The sequence below is a fragment of the Chiloscyllium plagiosum genome, unplaced genomic scaffold (genome assembly GCF_037043375.1).
Source record: "Chiloscyllium plagiosum isolate Xiang-an unplaced genomic scaffold, Cpla_swu_hap1 HiC_scaffold_39, whole genome shotgun sequence".
Lineage (NCBI taxonomy): Eukaryota > Metazoa > Chordata > Chondrichthyes > Orectolobiformes > Hemiscylliidae > Chiloscyllium > Chiloscyllium plagiosum.
The window spans coordinates 1,551,944-1,576,969 of record NW_028270177.1 but is presented as its reverse complement, the minus strand read 5'-3'; the positions used below and the strand labels follow the sequence as shown (position 1 = coordinate 1,576,969).

At 45.1% G+C, this 25,026-nt stretch overlaps 1 protein-coding gene across 1 annotated transcript in view; it reads right to left on the bottom strand.

The window, feature by feature from the left end:
* pde8a (phosphodiesterase 8A) overlaps positions 1–25,026 on the bottom strand; it is a 138,992-nt gene that overhangs the window by 48,589 nt on the left and 65,377 nt on the right. Inside the window, 3 exon segments of the mRNA XM_087981200.1 lie at positions 2,039–2,091; positions 2,211–2,299; positions 8,155–8,212. Coding sequence (XP_087837326.1) covers positions 2,039–2,091; positions 2,211–2,299; positions 8,155–8,212 — 200 coding nt within the window.

Here is a 25,026-nt window from a genome sequence, read left to right as displayed (position 1 = left end):
AGAGAGAGAGAGAGAAAGAGGGAGAGAGAGAAAGAAAGAAAGAAAAAGAAAGAGAGAGAGAGAGAGAGAGAGGGAGAGAGAGAGAGGGAGAGAGAGGGAGGGAGAGGGAGAGGGAGAGAGACAATGATGCTATTAAAGCGACACAGCATTGAGCAGTTCTTACTACATGCAACTGTGTAAGCATCACGTTGAATCCATATCGTACATGGACATCCAATCCCTGTACACCTCCATCCCCCATCACGAAGGACTTAAAGCCCTCCGCTTCTTCGTTTCCCGCCATACCAACCAGTACCCTTCTACTGACACCCTCCTTCGACTGACTGAACTGGTCCTCACCCTGAACAACTTCTCTTTCCAATCCTCCCACTTCCTCCAAACCAAAGGAGTAGCCATGGGCACCCACATGGGCCCCAGCTATGCCTGCCTCTTCGTAGGATATGTGGAACAGTCTATCTTCCGCAGCTACACTGGCACCACCCCCCACCTTTTCCTCCGCTACATCGATGACTGTATCGGCGCTGCCTCGTGCTCCCACGAGGAGGTTGAACAGTTCATCCACTTCACCAACACCTTCCACCCCGACCTCAAATTCACCTGGACCGTCTCAGACTCCTCCCTCCTCTTCCTCGACCTTTCCATTTCTATCTCGGGTGACCAAATCGACACGGACATCCATTATAAACCGACCGACTCCCACAGCTACCTAGACTACAACTCCTCCCACCCTGTCCCCTGTAAAAACGCCATCCCATTCTCCCAATTCCTTCGTCTCCGCTGCATCTGCTCCCAGGAGGACCAGTTCCAAAACCGTACAACCCAGGTGGCCTCCTTCTTCAAAGACCGCAATTTCCCCCCAGACGTGGTCGACGATGCCCTCCACCGCATCTCTTCCACTTCCCGCTCCTCCGCCCTTGAGCCCCGCCCCTCCAACCACCACCAGGACAGAACCCCACTGGTCCTCACCTACCACCCCACCAACCTCCATGGACAATGTATCATCCGCCGTCATTTCCGCCACCTCCAAACGGACCCCACCACCAGTGATATATTTCCCTCCCCTCCCCTATCAGCATCCCGAAAAGACCACTCCCTCCGTGACTCCCTCGTCAGGTCCACACACCCCACCAACTCAACCTCCACTCCCGGCACCTTCCCCTGCAACCGCAAGAAATGCAAAACTTGCACCCACACCTCCCCCCTTACTTCCCTCCAAGGCCCCAAGGGACACTTCCGTATCCGCCACAAATTCACCTGCACCTCCACACACATCATTTATTACCTCCGCTGCACCCGATGTGGCCTCCTCTATATTGGGGAGACTGGCTGCCTACTTGCGGAACGTTTCAGAGAACACCTCTGGGACACCCGGACCAACCAACCCAACCACCCCGTAGCCCAACACTTCAACTCCCCCTCCCACTCCACCAAGGACATGCAGGTCCTTGGACTCCTCCATCACCAGACCATGGCAACACGACGGTTGGAGGAATAGCGCCTGATCTTCTGCCTGGGAACCCTCCAACCACAAGGGATGAACTCAGACTTCTCCAGTTTCCTCATTTCCCCTTCCCCCACCTTGTCTCAGTCAAATCCCTCGAACTCAGCACCGCCTTCCTAACCTGCAATCATCTTCCTGACCTCCCCGCCCCCACCCCACTCCGGCCTATCACCCTCACTTGGACCTCCCTCCACCTATCGCATTTCCAAAGCCCCTCCCCCCAAATCCCTCCTCCCAACCTTTTATCTTAGCCTGCTGGACACACTTTCCTCATTCCTGAAGAAGGGCTTATGCCCGAAACGTCGATTCTCCTGTTCCTTGGATGCTGCCTGACCTGCTGCGCTTTTCCAGCAACACATTTTCAGCAGTACACAGTATTTCCAACCCAAAAGAGGTTTATTTGGCTATTTTTCTTTTAAAGCTGACCTTCTATTATTCTTTAAAATGTCAAAGGTGAACTGTGTGCAGATTTTGATACAAAACCAAGCTCTGGCCATCAACGTGGACATTATGATGAGATTTATTGACCAATTATACACTCGAAGATCTGAATGAAATGGTCTAATGGGAACTGGGGATTCCCCAGAAATCTGATATGCATGACAACCATTTACACACCAAACCAGGCTGAATTATTAAGGTAATACTTGTGTGTAAGATCCAAACCAAATCGGCCCATGAAACGAGTCAGTGAAGCAGCCTGAAGTACCTCAATTTGAACTGAGCACGTACTTCTCCGAATTCCAACTGGATCAGTTCATTGTAACAGGCAATGATACTGGGATTTTCAATGTAACACTGTAGAAACAAATACAACATATCAACAGTGGCACTGCAGAAGCAAATCCCAAATATTTCACAAGGCAAGTTAAATTAGCTAGCCAGGATAATAATTGCCATCCAGGTGCCCACAAAAACAAACAATGTGAAAAATTATGAGGAACGACTAAAGAACCAAGTGCCTCCTTCAGCAACTGAGCGAAAAATTAAACAGGTTCAAAATTAGAGGAAATGATTGCATAAATTGAGAAAAGGCTACTGCTATTGTTCACAGATTTGTAATTAGAGAAGAAGAGGTCCTGCAAAAAAGAGAATTAGTCAAAGCAGTCTGCCTTTAATTAAAGACAAGCTTGGGGAACAACATTCCCTAGTGCATCCTCCATGACAATGCTGGACCACAGTTCATTTGTGAAGCTGTCCACATCCTGGTTCTTTTACAGTATAAATTGTCATTCGCTTTGAAATTTGGTCCATGTGTCCCACTGAGTGCACAATATACAGTTTCCACTGCATACCTCTTCTTCAGCCATGCTCTCAAGATCTGTTATCTAGCAATTACTTGGAAATTCAAATCATGAAAATGGCAGAGAGCAATTGTTTTTCTGAAAATGCTTCTTTAAAAAGGGTCATTCAGACACAAACTGTGGGTAAACCAGGATCCAAAGCAGCTTTTAAGAAGAATGGATGAATCTCTTAAAAAGTATTAAAACAAGACTGGGAAAGCAGAGGGAAATTGGACTAAATGAAAACAATTTAAGGAATCCAAACTCAGAAACACACAAGAACAAAACAAGGCTATTTGATGCAACAGTTGGTATTTGGTGAATAATCCTACCTACTCTCCACAAACTTCCAGTCCGTTCCAAAAATAATTTCTGCAATGCTCTTGATCCCAATTTGCTCTTATCAGCTCCCGTTTTATGTTAAGAAAACATTACTAATTTTTCTTCCTACAAACCCATCAAGAACTCCGTACTAGGAGTTAGCTGGTCAATTACTTAGAACTATCCAGATTTCTCTAAAGTAAATGATTTGTACAAATAATAATAGGTTTCTTTTCTACCCATGTTCTTAACAGCAGATGAAGGCTGTTCAGCTCATTAAACCTGCTATGCCGTTTAGTAAGATCATGGGCTGATTTTTGTGGCACCAGCTCCAATTTCCTAGCTGGTCCTCGCCCTCCTCGACTCCCTACTACAGCCACATTTGCTTCCTCAGTACCTGCCTCCGTAACCAACTCATCCCACACGGACTCCAGACCACCTTTAAACCAGCAGAGTTCGGACCCGAACAGGACAAACAGTACAGACAATAGATTCAAAAACACCAGCAACAGTTCACCTTCAAGATCCTCCGCTCCACGCTTGCAGCAATGCGCCGGCACCTAACCTCTCTACAGTCAGCCCTGCCTCAGCTGAGGGCCACACTCTCTCAGAATTGCAAAGGACCCAATCTGTACGACATCCTCAGGAGAATTCATACTCTCAACAAACAGTATTTCATCTCTATCTCAAACATCAAAAACTGTAAGTACAACAAACTTTTATCGACCCACCTCCATAACTAGCGCTCCTCAAACATTCCAGAAGATTCCCTTGGCCTCGGAAACACCATTAGCCATGCGGCTGATGCAGCTACCACCCCCACGGTGATTGATGATGTCACTTCTGCCCCCATCATGGCCACTCCCACAGCTACTTCTGCCCCTCACATCATCGCTGATGTCACACGCTCAGTGACTTCCACCACCCCCACTGCCGTGTCTGCCATCACTTCCGCCCCCACCAGCGCCACTCACCTGCATTCTGCTGACACACCCCCCACAGACCCCACTGTCACTAACCCCAGCCCCCAGAACCCCGAGGGGAACACTACCCCTGCTCATGACTCTACCCCCATTCCCCCCACCATCACACCCACTCCAGGTACTGGCTCCGACCCCACTCCCAGCTCCACATCCACACCCACACCAGCTCCCAGCCCTGCCGAGTTTTCACCATCCCTCCAGACCTCCCCCTCACTGAGGACGAACGATCAGTCCTCAGCGAAGGACTCACCTTCGTCCCCCTCTGTCCACGCATCAATGAATTTAATACACGCGTGACATCGAACGCTTCTTCCATCGCCTCCGCCTCCGAGCTTACTTTCACAATCAGGACTCCCGCCCACCTTTCGAGGACCCATTCGCCCACCTCCAACACACTGCATCCACCTGGACAGCCCGCGCTGGCCTATTACCTGCCCTCGAACTCTTCATTTCCAACTAGGTCAGACTGGGGTGGGGGCGGAGAGGTCAGGAAGAAGATTGCAGGTTAGGAAGGCGGTGCTGAATTTGATGGATTTGACTGAGACAAGGTGGGGGGAGGGGGAATGAGGAAACTGGTGAAATCCGAGTTCATCCCTTGTGGTTGGAGGGTTCCTAGGCGGAAGGAAAACGCCATCCCATTCTCCCAATTCCTTCGACTCCGCCGCATCTGCTCCCAGGAGGACCAGTTCCAAAAACGTACAACCCCGATGGCCTCCTTCTTCAAGGACCGCAATTTCCCCCCCCAACGTGGTCGACGATGCCCTCCACCGCATCTCTTCCACTTCCCGCTCCTCCGCCCTTGAGCCCCGTCCCTCCAACTGCCACCAGGACAGAACCCCACTGGTCCTCACCTACCACCCCACCAATCTCCATGTACAGCGCATCATCCGCCGTCATTTCCGCCTCCTCCAAATGGACCCCACCACCAAGGATATATTTTCCTCCCCTATCAGCATTCCGTAAAGACCACTCCCTCCGTGACTCCCTCGTCAGCTCCACACACCCCACCAACCCAACCTCCACTCCCGGCACCTTCCCTTGCAACCGCAGGAGGTGCAAGACTTGCGCCCACACCTCCCCCCTCACCTCCCTCCAAGGCCCCAAAGGAAACTTCCATATCCGCCACAGATTCACCTGCACCTCCACACACATCATCTATTGCATCCTCTGCACCCGATGTGGCCTCCTCTATATTGGGGAGACAGGCCGGCTACTTGCGGAGCGTTTCAGAGAACACCCCTGGGACACCCGGACCAACCAACCCAACCACCCTGTGGCTCAACATTTCAATTCCCCCTCCCACTCCACCAAGGATATGCAGGTCTTTGGACTCCTCCATCGCCAGACCACAACAAAACGACGGCCCCCTCCTCCCACCTTGTCTCAGTCAAATCCATCAAATTCAGCACCGCCTTCCTAACCTGCAATCTTCTTCCTGACCTCTCCGCCCCCACCCCAGTCTGACCTATCACCCTCACCTTGACCTCTTTCCACCTATCACATTTCCGACACCCCTCCCCCAAGTCCCTCCTCCCTACCTTTTATCTTAGCCTGCTGGACAAACTTTCCTCATTCCTGAAGAAGGGCTTATGCCCGAAACGCCGAAATATCCGCCGACATTTCCGCCACCTCCAAACAGACCTCACCACCAGGGATATATTTCCCTCCCCACCCCTCTCCGCCTTCCGCAAAGACCGCTCCTTCGGTGATTACCTGGTCAGGTCCACGCCCCCCCCCCATGACCCACCCTCCCATCCTGGCACTTTCCCCTGCCACCGCAGGAACTGTAAAACCTGTGCCCACACCTCCTCCCTCACCTCCATCCAAGGCCCTAAAGGAGCCTTCCTCATCCATCAAAATTTTACCTGACAATCCACTGATATCATTTATTGTATCTGTTGCTCCCGATGCGGTCTCCTCTACATTGGGGAGACTGGGCGCCTCCTAGCAAAGCGCTTTAGGGAACATCTCCGAGACACCTGCACCAATCAACCAAGCCGCCCCGTGGCCCAACATTTCAACTCCCCCTCCCACTCTGCCGAGGATATGGAGGTGCTGGGCCTCCTCCATCGCCGCTCCCTCACCACCAGACGCATGGAAGAAGAACACCTCATCTTCCCCCTCGGAACACTTCAACCCCAGGGCATCAATGTGGACTTCAACAGTTTCCTCATTTCCCCTTCCCCCACCTCACTCCAGTTCCAAACTTCCAGCCCGCACTGTCCCCTTGACCTGTCCAGACTTGTCCGACCTGCCTAGCTCCTTTTCCACCTATCCACTCCACCCTCTCCTCCCTGACCTATCACCTTCATCTCCTCCCCCACTGACCTATTGTACTCTATGCTACTCTCTCCCCACCCCCAACCTCCTCTAGCTTATCTCTCCACGCTTCAGGCTCTCTGCCTTTATTCCTGATGAAGGGCTTTTGCCCGAAACGTCGATTTGGCCTGTCCTCGGATGCTGCCTGAACTGCTGTGCTCTTCCAGCCCCACTAATCCAGAATTGAGTTGAATAGTCAGCTGATGATTTCCAGGCAGTTCTTCACTTCTGTTTCAGCTCTCCCATATCGACCGATTGGATGAATGATTTATTGATCTTGCATTTTACAGTGAATAATACAACAAAATACAACAGTCACCGCAATCTGACTCTATTTTGATTAATTTAAGAATAAAAAGGACAACACTAATAACTGAAAGAATGACTTGAGCCAGTTCATGCATGACATCTGCACTGCCACTCCTCCTCCACCACCACGCCGCTGCCTGCACCAGACCCAATGTAGGACTTGCCATTCTTTAGATGCCATTTCTTTGCCACTTGGCCCAGCTTGCTGATGCCAATTCTGGGACCCATGCTGAACCCACACTTGCTCTGCAACCAGGAGTCCCCAGCTCCACTGCCACCTTGATGATGCCAGGAGTCCCAGCTCTTGGCATAACATGCTGCCACTGCTGCAGATGCCACCTCACCAACACCAGGAGACTGGCTCTGGGCCCACTGCAACTGGGAGTCCCTTGCTCCACAGTCCGACCAGGTTGTGCCACCATCTCACCCAGAGTCTCTCTCTGGTCGCCCTCTAACAAGATGTCACACCTTGCCGGCACCATCATCCCATAAAGTCTGCTGCCACAACATCTGATCGCTGAGAGGAGCTTAGCTGCTACTACCTCCAGTCGCCATGAGGAGCCATGTCCACTGCTGCCTCCAACTGCCAGGAGCCACTACACTGTGCAAGGCCTGCTCTAGCTGCAGCACCGATTTCGCTGAATAACCCACTGCAAAAGACTCCGAAAAGGAGAAAAACAAGAAAACAGGAAGACATAAAAAGAAAAAAAGCAAGTATGCTAGAGGGGATGAGCCCCAGGCAAGGGCCCACATACAGCCCTGCTTCTCAGAGACCCTAGCAGGTCTCAGGCAATAGTCACAACAGATAGAAACAAATTGGTGCCACACCCTCAATTTCCTTACAACTGAAAGTTTTCATGGTACAACAATTGAGGATAGGAATGGAGTAAACTGATCAAGGTAAATACAGATGGAAGTGAGATACAGTACAACAAACTTAACAGATAAATCAGCACATGAAGATTGCAATAGAAGCCAAAGCAACAAAAGAAACATCTTGCACAGAAAACAAAATGTGCAACACAATGAACTTGCACATTACATACAATCACATCAATGATCTAACCAAAAGGCTTAGAAATTAAATTTTGACACAGAAGGTTGGATTATTGTAATCTCAGTCTAAAATAAACTTTTGTCCAAGTTAATAAATCCTGATCAGTGGAGCTGTTAGACAACAAACAGGGCCCTCACTGAGCTTTGTGAAGAATGAGTTTTGAGGAAACCCATTGCCTGCCTAATACACGATTAGGATCATTTACAGTTCCCAATGCAATACAAAAGATATAATCTATTGATTAGAAGCACAAGCACTGTTTAATGGATTTGCAATTCCCATAGCTGGGATCAATTACCCATTCCACTGAAAAATAGTAACATTACTATGTTCACAATCAGCAGCTAAAAACTAAAGTATAGAAAAAAGTAAACAACATACCCGTGTGAATCCTGCAGCAATCAGTGGCATCACAGAACTCTCCTTATGATCTCCTTGTCTAAGGTGCAACAATAATGCAATTACAAAATTAATAATGGTTTTGGAAAAAGCATCAATCATAACAATCTGCATTAAAATGCAAAGTTATGACGATTGGTAGATTGTTACAACTACAATTAAAAGGCAATTGACTTCACTGAACAAAGAAAATTTACAGTCCAGGAACAGGCCCTTCAGCCCTCCAAGCCTGAGCCGATCCAAATCTACTGTCTAAACCTGTCGCCCAATTCCTAAGCATCTGTATCCCTCTGCTCCTCACCTACTCATGCATCTGTCCAGACGCATCTTAAATGAATCTACCGTGCCTGCCTCTACCACCTCTGCTGGTAACGCGTTCCAAACACCCACCACCCTCTGTGTGAAGTACTTGCCACGTGTATCCCCCTTAAACTTTTCACACCTCACCTTGAACATGTGACCTCTCATTATTGAATCCTTCAACCTGGGGAAAAGCTTGACTCTATCCACCCTGTGTATACCCTTCATGATTCTGTAAACCTCAAATCAGGTCCCCCTTCAATCTCCTTTTATCTAATGAAAACAAACCTAACCTACTCAACCACTCTTCATAGCTAGCACCCTCCATACCAGGCAACATCCTCGTAAATCTTCTCTGCACCCTCTCCAAAGCACCCACATCCTTTTGGTAATGTGGCGACCAGAACTGTACACAGTATTCTAAATGAGGCCGAAGCAATGTCTTGTACAATTTTAACATGACCTGCCAGCTCTTATACTCAATACCCTGTCCAATGAAGGCAAGCATACTATATGCCTTCTTGACCACTCTATCCACCTGTGCAGCAACCTTCAGGGTACAATGGACCTGCACTCCCAGATCTCTCTGCCCATCAACTTTTCCCAAGGCTCTTCCATTCATTGTATAATTCGCTCTAGAGTTAGTCTTGCCTAAATGCATCACCTCACATTTATCTGGACTGAAATAGATCTGCCACTTTTCCGTCCAACTCTCCAGTCTATCTATATCCTCCTGTATTCTCCGACAGTCCCTTATGCTTTCTCCTACTCCACCAATTTTCGTGTCATCTGCAAACTTGCTGATCATACCAAGAGTGCCCTCTTCCAGATCATTTATGTATATTACAAACAGCAGTGGCCCCAACACTGACCCTTGTGGAACACCACTGGTCACCCTTCTCCATTTTGAGAAACTCCCTTCAACTACTTCTGTCTCCTGTTGCTCAACCAGTTCTTTATCCACCTAGCTGGAACACTCTGCACACCATGTGACTTCACTTTCTCCATTAGTCTACCATGGGGAACCTTATCAAACGCCTTACTAAAGCCCATGTATATGACAACAACAGCCCTTCCTTCATCTATCAACTTGGTCACTTCCTCAAAGAACTCTACTAAGTTGGTAAGGCAGGATCTCCCCCGGCACAAAACCATGTTGACTATCAATGATAAGCCCATTCTTTTCTAAATATAAATAGATCCTATCCCTCAGTACCATCTCCAGCAACTTTCCCACCACTGACGTCAGGCTCACTGCTCTGTAGTTACCCGGAATATCCCTACTACCCTTCTTGCACAGGGGGACAACATGAGCAACCTTCCAGTCCTCTGGCACCTCACCTGTATTTAAAGGATGCCACAAAAATATCTGTCAGGGCCCCAGCTATTTCTTCTCTTGCCTCCCTCAGCAACCTGGGATAGATCCCATCCAGTCCTGGGGATTTGTCCACCTTAATAACCTCTAGTCTATCCAACACATCTTCCCTACTTATGTCAACATGATCCAGACTAATCAAACTTCTATCTCTAATCCCAAAATTCATCATGTTCCTCTCCTCAGTGAACACTGATGCAAAGTAATCATTTAGAATCTCACCCATTCTCTCAGGTTCAACACACAGCCTTCCTTCATTATCCTTTAGTGGACCAATCTTTTCTCTAGTTACCTGCTTGCTTCTTATATAAGAATAAAAGGTTTTGGGATTCTCCTTAATTCTCCTCACTAAAGCTATTTCAAGACCCCTTTTAGCTCGCTTGATTCCTTGTCTAAGGCTTGTCCTACTCTTACGATATTCCTCCAGGGCCCGTTCTGTTCTTAGCTGCCTAGACCGTTATGTACTCTTCCCTTTTCCTCTTGGCTAGTCGTACAATTTCTCCTGTCATCCACAGTTCACAAATCTTGCCCTTCCTATCCTTTGCCTTCAACAGGACATGCCTAGCTTGCACTACCGTTAACCTATCTTTGAAAGCCTCCCACATCTCAAACGTGGACTTCCCTTTGAATAGCTGTGTCCAATGCACATTTCTCAGCTCCTAATTTTTTTTATATATAGATATTTTTTATTGGAAATTTAACATTTTTACAAGTTTGCAAAAATAAAAAAACTCTCAAGTACAAACATTGATATACAATTAAATCTTAAATAAATAATAACCAAAATTTAACAAAAGAAAAATACCGAGAGAAAAAAAACAAAACTCAACTACTAATCTAACCTACAACTAACCAGAGTGTATAATTAAGTCTTTTACATTATTCAAGTAAGAGAAAGAAAAAAAACCCAACCGATAACACAGAAATTGGCTAGTGAGATACATGCTCGGAATGTGTTAACATTAAATGTAACAAAACCCGTATTCGTGCGGGATTCCTCTCCCAAGGGGCCCCGGACCAGCCAGGTTCGTAATCTCAATTAAATAAAAGCCCTTGTTAGGATAGCCGAAATATCTATATTTATATAATTCAAGAAGGGCTGCCATATTTTATGAAATAATTCGGTCTTTCGGTGCACCATATTTGTAAGGAAGTCAAGGGGAATACATTCCATAATTAATCTGTGCCAATTTGAAAGTCCGGGGGTCCCTCAGCCACCCAGTTTACCAACGTATTTTTCCTTGCACAGAAAGAGAGAATAGAAAATAATCTCTTCCCATGCATATCCAGGGAGGGTAAGTTCGAAAAGCCCAAAAGGAGAGGTACAGGGTCAACTTTAATTTCCGTTCCTAAAATTTCTGTCAGAGCACTTGCTACTTTAGTCCAGTATCTACGGATCTTATGACAGGTCCATAGACAATGTACAAGAGTGCCTACCTCTATTTTACATTTGGGACACATTGGAGATGCTCCTGCCTTAAATTTTGCCAATCGATCCACTGCTATATGGGCCCTATGAAGTATCTTCAGCTGGATAGCCTGAGTTCTGTTGCAGATGGTGATTCTTCTGGCGTTTTCCCAAATGTCATTCCACGTTTCTATAGAGATTTCTAGTCCCAAATCCTGATCCCATGTTTTAAGCAGATTGTCCAAATCTCCCGATACTTCATCATGTAGTAAATGATAAATAGTACTGACGGAAGATACCCCCATTGGTCGTAGCATTCTACATTCTCTATCTGATTTATAAAGACTATCTAATAACGTAGTCTTCTTCTGTATATAATCTCGAATTTGGAAGTATCGAAAGAGGTCTCCATTAGATAATCCGAATTTCTGATGCAGCTGTTCAAAAGACATCAGGACCCCATCTTTAAACAGAGATACCCCGGGATCTCCAGAGTTTAAAAGTGGCATCTGCAACCCCCGGTTGAAATCTCCATGCTCCCACTATCGGAGCATAGGGGGATGTTTTATATGAGTTGCCCTCATTTTGCCGCATTATATTCCAAGCTTTAATTGTGTTTAGTATTATAGGGTTTTTACAGTGATCCGCAATGATTTTCCTCTTGCCTGAAAATAAACGGTTAATAAGTGAGCATTTTACTTGAGAAGCCTCGATGTCCAACCAGATTGACTGTGGATCAGACAAGACCCAATCAGCTATGTAACTTAATAGGGAACTTAACTGATATTTCCTAAAATCTGGGAAATCCAATCCTCCCCTTGCCTGTGGAAGCTGTAGCTTATTCAGCTTAATGAGGGGCCATCTATGATTCCAGATAGAGGAACCCAACCAGCCATATAATTTACGTAGAGCCGTCCTCGGCAGCATCACCGGAAACATTCTCATAGGGTATAGGAGACGGGGCAGGACATTCATTTTAATTAGTGCTATTCTACCCAATCAGGAAGTTGGAAGGTCTCCCCATCGCTGGAGGTCCTGCCTTATCCTTTCCAGTAAATGCACAAAGTTAGTCTTGTATAACTGACCAAATACTGGGGCAATAAAAATGCCTAAATATAAGAAACCTTCCAGGGACCACCGAAAGGGAAAATGGGATCCGTCCACTAAGTAGGGTATCATAGCAAGGCCACCCATTGGCATAGCCTCTGATTTTGAGAAATTAATTTTATAGCCTGAGAATGCACTAAATGTATTAATAACTTGGATTAAGCGAGGCACGGACATCAGAGGATTACTGAGGAATAGAAGAACATCATCTGCATAAAGAGTAACTTTATGTTTACCTGTACCAATCCTCGGGGCCGTTATATTAGGATCAGTCCGTATAGCTTCTGTTCAATTATTAGCGTAAATAACAATGGCGAGAGAGGACATCCCTGATGGCAGCCCCTATCCACATTGAAGCTATCCAAACCTAATCCACTGGTAACCACAACTGCTTTGGGATCACTATACAATGTTGAGACCCATTTGTTAAACACTTTTCCAACGTGTAAAACAAATATGACCATTCAACCCTATCGAATGCCTTTTCCGCGTCTAATGAGACTACTACTCCTGGTATCTTTCCCTGATAGCAGGCTTGAATCATATTCAAAACCCTTCTAATATTATTGGATGACCTACGGCCCTTAATAAACCCCGTCTGATCCTCCTTTATGATATGTGGCAATACCCTTTCTAGTCTCAATGCTAACGTTTTAGAAAGGATTTTAAAATCTACATTTAGCAAGGATATTGGTCTGTATGACGCACAATCTTCTGGATCCTTTCCTTTTTTAAGGATGAGAGAGATATTTGCCTCTTTCAACGAAGGCGGGAGACAGCCCTGACTGTATGTGTAGTTACACATGTCCATAAGTGGACCAGCCAATATTCCTGTAAATTCTTGATAGAATTCAGCTTGAAAGCCATCTGGGCCAGGTGCCTTACCGCTCTGAAGTTGTCTGATTGCGTCAAATATTTCTTGGACTGTTAGGGAAGCATTTAAGACCGATACCTGTTCCGGAGTTAGGTCCGGAAAGGTCAAATTTTTAAAAAATGATTGCATCCTCCTAGTCCTGTCTTCACAATCCTGCGATTTATATAAATCAGAATAAAACTCTTAAAAATTGCATTAATCCTATTATGATCATGAGTCAAAATACCCATACTTTCCTTGATAGATGTGATAGTTTGAGGGGCCTTTTTATTCTTTGCAAGAAATGCTAAGTATCTACCCAGTTTGTCGCCAAATTCATGTACCTTTGTTTTGCAAATAATATTTCCCTCTTATTCGTTTGGGTAAGCATGGTGTTTAGAGCTGTCCTAAGAGCCGTAATCCTTTGCAATTTGATAATAGAAGGTCTATCAGCGTATGCTGTTTCAGCCGCTTTTAAGCGAGCTTCGAGCAGACGCTGTTGTTCTCCCTTTAATTTTTTTCTGGGTCGCTGAGTATGAGATGATCAAACCTCGCGCGTAAGCTTTGATGGTCTCCCACATCACTGATGGGTTGCTAGCCGTACCTAAATTAATTTCTAAAAAAGTTTTAAATTCTTGAGAGAAATACTTTACGAATTCACTATCTTTCATCAGGAAGGGGTCCATAAGCCAATGCCGAGGGGATGTCCCATTGTTCCTCGCCTTGGTTTCCATATATACAGCAGCGTGATCGGAAATTGCTATACTACCTATTTTACAGGATGATATGGAATTTTAAAAAATCGAGGGGGCAAAAAACATATCAATTCTGGTATGGCATTTATGTGGATTGGAGTAAAAAGAAAAATCTCTGCCCTGTGGATGAAGACAACTCCATACATCTACTAATCCTAAATCTTTGTTCAGATCCACCAACTCCTGCAGTACTCTTGGGAATCCTATCTATTTCCGGATCCATAATACAATTAAAGTCTCCCCCTATAATTGTATGACGGGCACCAAAAGCCATCAATTTTGAGAAGGCTTCCGTTATAAGTTTAAAAGGATGTGCCGGGGGGCAATACAAATTTAAAATCCCATATTCCTCTCCATTTATAAGGACTTTAATCAGAACATATCGTCCAGATTCGTCTTTTATCTGATTTAGGATTTTGAGAGGAAAATTCTTCCGAATAAGAACAACAACTCCCCTGCTTTTTAAGCTAAAAGAAGAAAAAAAGGCCTGATCAAATCCACCCTGTCGTAATTTCAAGTGTTCTTTATCCAACAAGTGTGTCTCCTGTAGGAGAGCTATATCAACCCTTTCTTTCTTGAGATTTGATAATATTTTCTTCCTTTTGACTGGCGAGTTACTCCCCTTGACATTCCAGGTGCATCACTTAACCGACTGATCAACCATAATCGTCCGGGCAAATCAGAGACATCTTGGGAGGGGGAACCCTATCCAGAACATCCCGAGCATAGAGCATATAAAATTCACAAAAATAAAGGCTCTTTAATACACTCACAACAGTATAATAAAAAACTATTTCTAAATAAAAAAAAATAAAACATATTTAAACGGAGATTTTCCCCCTTGTTCCCAGGGGGTATCACTTCCTTTCCAAAGGTCCATCATATCCTCTCCCAACCAGTGCCCCACCCTTGAGCCAGGCGCTCCTCAATAGGATGAGGAAAATTCAAATATACTACAGAGCTAGTGAGAACAGTGAGCACCCTACCCCCACCTCCCCACCCACACCAACACCTGGATATATTTGATAATGTTCATACCATGTATAAACATATATAACTATAAAATTACAACCTCAACAAGTAATAATTAAATATAATACAAAGTAACAAGGGAAAACAACCCCGCTCCTAGAGACAGAGGTAAAATAGAATAAGGTAACCACCTCCCCCCACCAACATTAACTAGACCCCCCGGCCTATATATACATAATATATATATATAAAAAATAATTTAAAAAAACCAAGCGGGGGGAGAAAATCGTTAAGTAGAGAACAAATAAATAAATCCCTCTCCCCAAGATAGTATTAAACAGTAAGGTAAAAAAAAAAGGGGGGATGGCAAACCAACATCAGTTATCTCTTACAATTTATCTAAGAGAGTCCAAAAACTCCTTAGCCTTTTCCGGCGATCAGAAGTTATACACGGATCCTTCATGTTTAAAGCGTAGCGTCGCTGGGTAGCGTAAGGAGTACTGAATATTTAAGTCCCTTAAACACTTCTTCGCCTCATCGAATGCCTTCCTCTTTTGGACCAGAGCTGGGGAAAAGTCCTGGGATAACATAATCTTGGATCCTTTATAGATCATGGCTTGGGGATCTTTTCCAAGATTTCTAGAGGCTTCTAGGATTATCTGCCTCTCCTTATAGCTCTGCAGCCGGAACAGGACCGGGCGTGGGTGCTGGTTTGAGCCGGGCCCGCGTATTGCAACCCAGTAGGCTCAGTCCACCCTTACCTGGCCTGATCCAGCCTCCAGATTTAAAAGCTGTGGAAGCCACTGTTCAAGGAACCTTGTCAGCTGGCCTTCCTCTTCCCATTCAGGCAGACCCAGCAAACAAATATTTTTTCGACGACCTTGAGAATCGAGGTCGTCAATGTGATTCTCTAAGGTCTGGACTCGCTGTTCGAGAGTCCGGACCCGATCCACGGCCGATTGCGCTGTAGTTTCGGAGGTCGTGGCCTTTAGCTCCGTTCCTCCGACTCGATGCTCGATTTCCTTAATGTCTCGGTCGTGCTTTTGCAGCGCGACCGAGAGTTAGTCTCATCGGCTTCGGGATTCTTCAATAAAAGCGTCGATCTTCGAATCCAGTTTAGAGATGATTTCCACAAGGCTCGCCACCGTAGATAAGTCCCCCGGGGCAGCTGTGGACGCCTCCGCTGCAACTGGAGAGGGTGGGGGAGGGATTCCTACTTGCTGAGAGCTGCAGGCTCCCTTCCCTTTAGTCATTCTTACTGGAGATTCAATTGTTTAAATTCAATACTAAACAACTAATTAAATTAAACAGCTATTTTAAATGATTTGGTGAGTATGGTGGGGGTGAGTGACCCACTTTGCCCAAGTCTTGGGAGGAGCACTATAGACTCAGACTTGCTGGGTCGCCGCCATCTTGGATCCCCCTCCTGCCTAATTTTGATCAAATTGCCTTCGTACTCTTCGAATTAGTACTGATCGAATTGGATTAGTACGTTTCTCTTCGGACCACTCTCTTCTTTATCTACGAGTATTCTAAAACTTACAGAATTGTGGTCACTGCTCCTAAAGGAATCCTCCCACCGCACCTTCAACCACCTCTCCTGGCTCATTTCCCAGTAACAAGGCCAATATGGCCCCTTCCCTCGTTGGACTATTGACATACTGCTCTAGAAAACTCGCCTGGATGCTTCTTACAAATTCTACCCCATCCAGAATTCTGACACTAAGTGTATCCCAGTCAATGTTGGGAAAATTAAAATCTCCCATCACCACTACCCTATTGCCTCTACATCTTTCCATAATCTGTTTACCCATTTGTTCTTCTACCTCACGCTCACATTGGGAGGTCTGTAATACAGCCCCAACAATGTAACTGCACCCTTCTTATTTCTCAGCTGCACCCATAATGCCTCACTACCCAAGATCTCCATAGTGTCTTCCTTTAGCACAGCCGTGATATCGTCCTTGACCAGCAATGCATCTCCACCCCCCCCACCCCCTCCCTTACTTCCCTCCTTGTCCTGTCTGAAGCATCTATGTCCTGGAACATAGAGTTGCCAATCATCATGCCCTTCCTTCAACCAAGTCTCTGTGATTGCAATAACATCATACTCCCAGGAACCAATCCAAGCCATAAGTTCATCTGCCTTACACACTATACTCCTTACATTAAAGTAGATGCATTTCAGGCCACCAGCTCTTTTGCGTTCATCTGCTCTCTGCCTACACTTCCCTTCATTAATGCAATCTTCATAATCCTTACAGTCTCCAGTCTCCACCTCGCTGCCTACTTGATTTCTCTTCTGTTTCTCAGTCCCCTGCAACATTAGTTTAAAACCTTCCCAACAGCAATAGCAAAAACCCCCCAAGGACATTATACCACATTAGATCGTGAATTAGTCACAATAGCTACATCCAACATTTCACCTTGTATTAACATAGTTTCTTTCACACCCTTAGGCCTTCAGAGCATTTTCGCAATGAATTGTTTTTAAGAAGTAGCTTTTGTTTTGTTTAAGTCAATGATATAGCTAATGTGCATACATGCTGCATTGACAAAAGTATGCAGTTAATGTGTTAGGTAGGTGGGATTAGTCAAAAGAGGAATGTTGGCCTAGATAGTGGGACAGCACTGTGCTTATGGACATACTAATTCGGAGAAGGAGTAAAACATTTGGTCTCTCAAGCCTGTTCCACCATTTGATAAGACTATGGTTGTATGCTCTGACTTGCTGTCTACCACCATACCCTCGAATTTCACTATCAGTCAAGAATCTAAGTAAACCTGAAATATATTCAATGATACAACCTCAACTGCTCTCTAGAGAAGAGAGTTCCACAGACTGATGATCCTCTGTAACCCTCTTCAATCTGGAATGCCACAAAATCTTGATATTCAATGGGCAGACAGAAGTCATTCTTTAATGTCTCAACAGCAAGGTAACAGTTAACAGGTCAGGATTCCTCTGTGCAGCTTTGGCCAAGTGCCAGCCTGGATCATGGGTCCAAGTATCTGGAGCAGAATCTGTACCTAAACTTTTAGCACACTGTGATCAACGAACTGAAGCTGAAACTTGAAATGAATCAACTTGTTCTTCATTTAACCTGGCCAGCCTCTCAGTCTGTCACTTACAGACAGCAATATTACCAGACCTACACCATTAAACTGCAACTTTGTTCTTTTCAAGCCTCTTGTGCCCAAGTGAGGAGAATTGATAAATACCCACCAGACCCAGGATAGTGGAGGTGGTGTTCAAAGAGAGTCCTGGGCCACATTCCCTTCAATTTTCTTTGCCCTTCCTGTGCTCAGAATCATCTTTTCAATTTTCTATCAGACGGTAACTTTACTGAATGGCTTGTTGTGAATAAAACAGCACTCTGGTTAAGCCCCAAGTGGAAAGGTGAGTCTGAGCAACAAAAGATAAAGTGGATGAGGCCATCAAGAAGGTATGGAGGATATCAACTAGCACTGAATCAAGAATAAAGACTTCAATTATGTGGAAACTTGAAAAACTGGGGCTGCTCTCCTGAAACCAGCAAACGTAAAGAACAGAAACAGGAGATGGAATACGTATGTGCCCTTGTGAGTCAGTTTTGTTACTCAGTAAATCATGAAGGCACCTTTGTTCAAATTCCTTGAAGTCTCTAGAGCCTGAAAACTGCTCAGTCTTGAAAATATTTACCAACTGAGTATAATGGCTCACTGGACAGACAAAGATTCAAACCTCTGAGGTGAAGCAATCTCATCACCCCCTTATTCAGAGACCATAATCTAATTCTAGGCTCCTTAGCCAGCAGAAACCTATGAATCTGCACTGCATCATCCTGCTTCCTTACGTAAAGCGATCAATAAACATAGCTCTGTGCAGATAGAGGAACAGCCCTAGAAATTTGAAATTAAGTTTCCTTACTCATACATTTTTAAATTATTCACTTGTGGGTAATGGGTATCATTGGCTGGCCAGCATTTATTGGTTGCCCTGGAAAAAGATGTTGAGCTTCCCTCTTGAAACATTGCAGTCCACGTATTATAGGTTGATCCACAATGCCCGTGAGGAGGAAATTTTATGATTTTGACCCAGTGAAGAAAAGGAGATATATTTCCAAGTCAGGATGGTGAGTGGCTTGGAGGGGAACTTACAGATGGTGGCGTTCCCATGGATCTGTTGCCTTTGTCCTCCTAGATGGAAGTGATCATGGATTTGGAAGATGCAAAGCATCTTTGCAGAATTTAGTCAGTGTATCTTGTAGATTATATGTAATGCTGTTATTGATGGTGGATGGTGTGGATATCATAGATGTGGTGAAATTGAGCAGGCTGCTTTGTGTTGAATGACGTTGAGCTCCTGGAGTATTGTTGGAGCTGCACCCATCCAAGTAAGCAGGCAATATTTCATCACAATCCTCACCCAGGTCTTGTAGATGGTGGACAGGTTTTGAGGAGTCAGGAAGTGAATTACACGCCATACTATTTCTAGTCTCTGACCTGCTCTTGTAGACACTGTGTTTATGTGCCAAATTCTGTTCAGTTTCTGGTTAATGGTAACCCCAGGGTATTGATAGTGGGGACAGTGCAAATATTATTTGCCACTTAACAGCCCACCTTGGATATTGTCTAGATCTGGTTGTATTTCAACATAGACTGCTTCTGTAGCTGATGGGAGGTGAATGGTGAACATGGTGTAATCAGCAAACATCCCTACTTCTGACCTTACACTCGGGTGAAGCTCATTGATGAAATAGCTGAAGATGGGTAGGCGCAGGACACTATTCTGAGGAATTCCTGCAGAGCAGTCCTAGACTGACCTCCAACAAACAACTACCTTCCTACGTGTCAGGCATGATTCCAACCAGTGGATAGTTTGCCTCCCAATACCCATTGAGTCCGGTTTTGCTAAGGCTCCTTGACAGACAGTCAAATGCAGCCCTGATATTGCAATCCATTTGAAATTATGACAAATTTTTCATTCACATTCCTTATGAATCTGATGGACAAATGCACTGGAAATCAAACTGCAATATTCCACAAGTGTACCAGGGGACTGGAGAGTGGCGAATGTTGTGCCTCTGTTCAAAAAAGGGAATAGGGATAACCCCAGGAATTACAGGCCAGTTAGTCTTACTTCGGTGGTAGGTAAAGTAATGGAAAGGGTACTGAGGGATAGGATTTATGAGTATCTGGAAAGGCACTGCTTGATTAGGGACAGCCAGCACGGATTTGTGAAGGGTAGGTCCTGCCTTACAAGTCTTATTGAATTCTTTGAGGAGGTGACCAAGCATGTGGATGAGGGTAGAGCAGTGGATGTAGTGTACATGGACTTTAGTAAGGCATTTGATAAGGTTCCCCATGGTAGGCTTATGCGGAAAGTCAGGAGGTATGGGATAGAGGGAAATTTGGCCAATTGGATAGAAAACTGGCTAACCGGTCAAAGTCAGAGAGTGGTGGTAGATGGTAAATATTCAGCCTGGTGCCCAGTTACAAGTGGAGTTCCGCAGGGATCAGTTCTGGGTCCTCTGCTGTTCGTAATTTTTATTAATGACTTGGATGAGGGAGTCGAAGGGTGGGTCAGTAAATTTGCAGATGATACGAAGATTGGTGGAGTTGTGGATAGTGAGGAGGGCTCTTGTCGGCTGCAAAGGGACTTGGATATGATGCAGAGCTGGGCTGAGGAGTGGCAGATGGAGTTCAACTCTGCCAAGTGTGAGGTTGTCCATTTTGGAAAGACAAATAAGAATGCAGAATACAGGGTTAACGGTAGGGTTCTTAGTGAGGTGGAGGAACAGAGGGATCTTGGGGTCTATGTTCATAGGTCTTTGAAAGTTGCCACTCAGGTGGATAGAGCTTGTAAGAAGGCCTATGGTGTATTAGCGTTCATTAGCAGAGGGATTGAATTCAAGAGTCGTGAAGTGATGTTGCAACTGTACAGGACTTTGGTAAGGCCACAGTTGGAGTACTGTGTGCAGTTCTGGTCGCCTCACTTTAGGAAAGATGTGGAAGCTTTGGAGAGGGTGCAGAGAAGATTTACCAGGATGTTGCCTGGAATGGAGAATAGGTCGTACGAGGATAGGTTGAGAGTGCTAGGCCTTTTCTCATTGGAACGACGAAGGATGAGGGGTGACTTGATAGAGGTTTATAAGATGATCAGAGGAATAGATAGAGTAGACAGTCAGAAACTTTTTCCCCGGGTACAACAGAGTGTTACAAGGGGACATAAATTTAAGGTGAAGGGTGGAAGGTATAGGGGAGATGTCAGGGGTGGGTTCTTTACCCAGAGAGTGGTGGGGGCATGGAATGCGCTGCCTGTGGGAGTGGTAGAGTCAGAATCTTTGGTGACCTTTAAGCGGCAATTGGATAGGTACATGGATGGGTGCTTAAGCTAGGACAAATGTTCGGCACAACATCGTGGGCCGAAGGGCCTGTTCTGTGCTGTATTGTTCTATGTTCTAAGTGCCAAAGGTATATATAGAGTCATAGAGATGTACAGCATGGAAACAAACCATTCGGTCCAACCCGTTCATGCCGACCAGATATCCCAACCCAATCTAATCCCACCTGCCAGCACCGGGCCCATATCCCTCCAAACCCTTCCTATTCATACACCCATCCAAATGCCTCTTAAATGTTGCAATTGTACCAGCCTCCACCACATCCTCTGGCAGCTCATTCCATACAGGTACCACCCTCTCCGTGAAAAAGTTGCCCTTTAGGTCTCTTCTATATCTTTCCCCTCTCACCCTAAACCCATGCGCTCTAGTTCTGGACTCCCCGACCCCAGGGAAAAGACTTTGTCTATTTATCCAAACCAATGTCCTGTACAGCTGCAACATGACCTCACAACTCTTGTACTCAATACTCTGACCAATAAAGGAAAGCATACCAAACGCTGCCTTCACTATCGTATCTACCTGCGACTCCACTTTCAAGGAGCTATGAACCTGCACTCCAAGGTCTCTTTGTTCAGCAACACTCCCTAGGACCTTCCATTAAGTGTATAAGTCCTGCTAAGATTTGATTTCCCAAAATGCAGCACCTCACATTTATCTGAATTAAACTCCATCTGCCACTTCTCAGCCCATTGGCTCATCTGGTCCAGATCCTATTGTAATCTGAGGTAACCCTCTTCGCTGTCCACTACACCTCCAATTTTGGTGTCATCTGCAAACTTACTGACTGACCTCTTATGCTCGCTTCCAAATCATTTATGTAAATGACAAAAAGTAGAGGGCCCAACACCGATCCTTGTGGCACTCCACTGGTCATAGGCCTCCAATCTGAAAAACAACCCTCCACCACCACTCTCCGTCTTCTACCTTTGAGCCAGTTCTGTATCCAAATGGCTAGTTCTCCCTGTATTCCATGAGATCTAACTTTGCTAATCAGTCTCCCATGGGGATCTTTCTCAAACGCCTTACTGAAGTCCATATAGATCACATCTACTGCTCTGTCCTCATCAATCTTCTTTGTTACTTCTTCAAAAAACTCAATCAAGTTTGTGAGACGTGATTTCCCACACACAAAGCCATGTTGACTATCCCGAATCAGTCCTTGCCTTTCCAAATACATGTACATCCTGTCCCTCAGGATTCCCTCCAACAACTTGCCCACCACCGAGGTCAGGCTCACTGGTCTATAGTTCCCTGGCTTGTCTTTACCGCCCTTCTTAAACAGTGGCACCACGTTTGCCAACCTCCAGTCTTCCGGCACCTCACCTGTGACTAATCGATGATACAAATATCTCAGCAAGAGGCCCAGCAATCACTTCTCCAGCTTCCCACAGAGTTCTCGGGTACACCTGATCTATGTTCTAACTTAATAATGAAAATTAGTTTTGCTTTATTACTGTCATCTAGAACATGAGACTTAGGCCATGCCTTTCTTAATAAACTGAAAAGTAACATATTCATGAAAGGAAAAATGTGACAAAACTAGTAATCAACTAAGCTACTATGCAATATGATACGAAAGTCGGAGGAGTTGTTGACAGTGAGGAAGGATGTGGCAGGTTACAGCAGGATATGGAGAAGCTGCAGAACTGGGCAGAAAGGTGGCAAATGGAATTCAATGTAGCTAAGTGTGAGGTGATTCACTTTGGGAAGAATAACAAAAAGATGGGGTACTGAGCTAATGGTCGGATACTTGGTAGTGTGGATGAGCAGAGGGATCTTGGTGTCCATGTACACAGATCTCTGAAAGTTGCCACCCAGGTAAATAGTGCAGTGAGGAAGGCATATGGCGTACTGGCTTTTATTGGTAGAGGAATTGAGTTCCGGAGTCCTGAGGTCATGATGCAGTTGTATAAGACTCTGGTGCGGCCGCATCTGGAATATTGTGTGCAGTTTTGGTCGCCATACTATAGGAAGGATGTGGAGGCACTGGAACGGGTGCAGAGGAGGTTTACCAGGATGTTGCCTGATATGGAAGGAAGATCGTATGAGGAAAGACTGAGACACTTGGGGCTGTTTTCATTAGAGAAAAGAAGGTTTAGGGGTGACTTGATTGAGGTGTACAAGATGATTAGGGGGTTAGATAGGGTTGACAGTGTGAACCTTTTCCCGCGTACGGAGTCGGGTATTACAAGGGGGCATAGCTTTAAATTAAGGGGGGGTAGATATAGGACTGAAGTTAGGGGTAGGTTCTTCACTCAGCGAGTCGTAAGTTCATGGAATGCCCTGCCAGTAGCAGTGGTGGACTCTCCCTCTTTATGGGCATTTAAGCGGGCATTGGATAGGTATATGGAGGATAGTGGGTTAGTATTGGTTAGGTGGGCTTGGATCGGCGCAACATCGAGGGCCAAAGGGCCTGTACTGCGCTGTATTCTTCTATGTTCTATGATCTATAATATTAAAACTAGCTCCCTTCATCTCAAAAACACATTCATACAAAGAGGACATGACAACATTGTTCTGCAGAGGGATTATGACTCGATTAAAAATAAGCAAAAAAAGGAGCAACATCCTTGTGGGTCAAGAGGTGAAGTGCACAAATAGAATGGGTTGATTTGTCTCAGTTCCTTTGATTTCCTGTCAATGAGATCCAATTGCCACCATTCAGAGGGCGGCAGAAGATCTTCAGACAAGATTCGGATAGGAAACAGAAAGTCTGATATATGCCAAATTCTCGTGAGAGCGGAAGCCCCTTTCCTTACAAACCTCTAGTATATTCAAAAAAAAAGCAGCAACTTGGTCCAAATGTTGCTGCTTTGCAATGGACAACACAGACCCTTCAATTCTCTTTGCCCTTCCTGTGCTCCAATAAACAAAGTAATAAAACTCATTTTTCTTCTCTTTAAAGATTTAGTATGCATTCTCCACAAAGTCAACTAACTTTCGTAGAGAGACAGACCCCAGTAGCCTTTGGTTTTTTTGACTTGAGTTTCGATAAGTCAGTCACATGGTAAACACTTTGCATCCCAGGTATTGTCTAAATTTTCCATTTCCCAAAAAGGTGATACATACAATACACCCCCAGAAATCTACTTCTGCACTCACTTTAGAATAATCTCCTTTATTTCATATATTTTAATTCCCCATTTTCCCTAAAATAAATTGCTTTACAGTTCTCTGTACTAAAATACACCAGTCATGAGATACTATTTCTTAATTCTTAACCAAACAGGTCTACTCTTCAGTCCTATTTCTTTGCTCCTTAATTAATGCTGTCACCCGATCTTTTTCCCCTTCCTTAGCACTCCTGAAACACCTTGAACCTAGGAATATTTATTACCTGGTGTTGTCCTCTTTTAAGCAAGTTTCCACATAACCATCTGTTTGCATTTTACCACATCTATTCACCATTCTTTGATCATTTCCCTACAGACATCATAAACCTAATTTCAACTTTATTGCATTTCGCACTCGTCTAATTTCACCTAAAACCTATTTTTTACTCTAGTGTTAAAGGTCTTCCCATTCTTTGTGCATCTTATATTCCTGGATCTCAAACCCCTCTCAAGTTAACTTAAATATTCCGCCACAGCACATTTCTTCCGCCTCTAGTTGTGGAAACTGGCAATATCGAATTAGCATCCTAGTCATTTCCTCCTAACCCCCGCCCCCCCACCCCACACACAAATGCAATTTCTCAT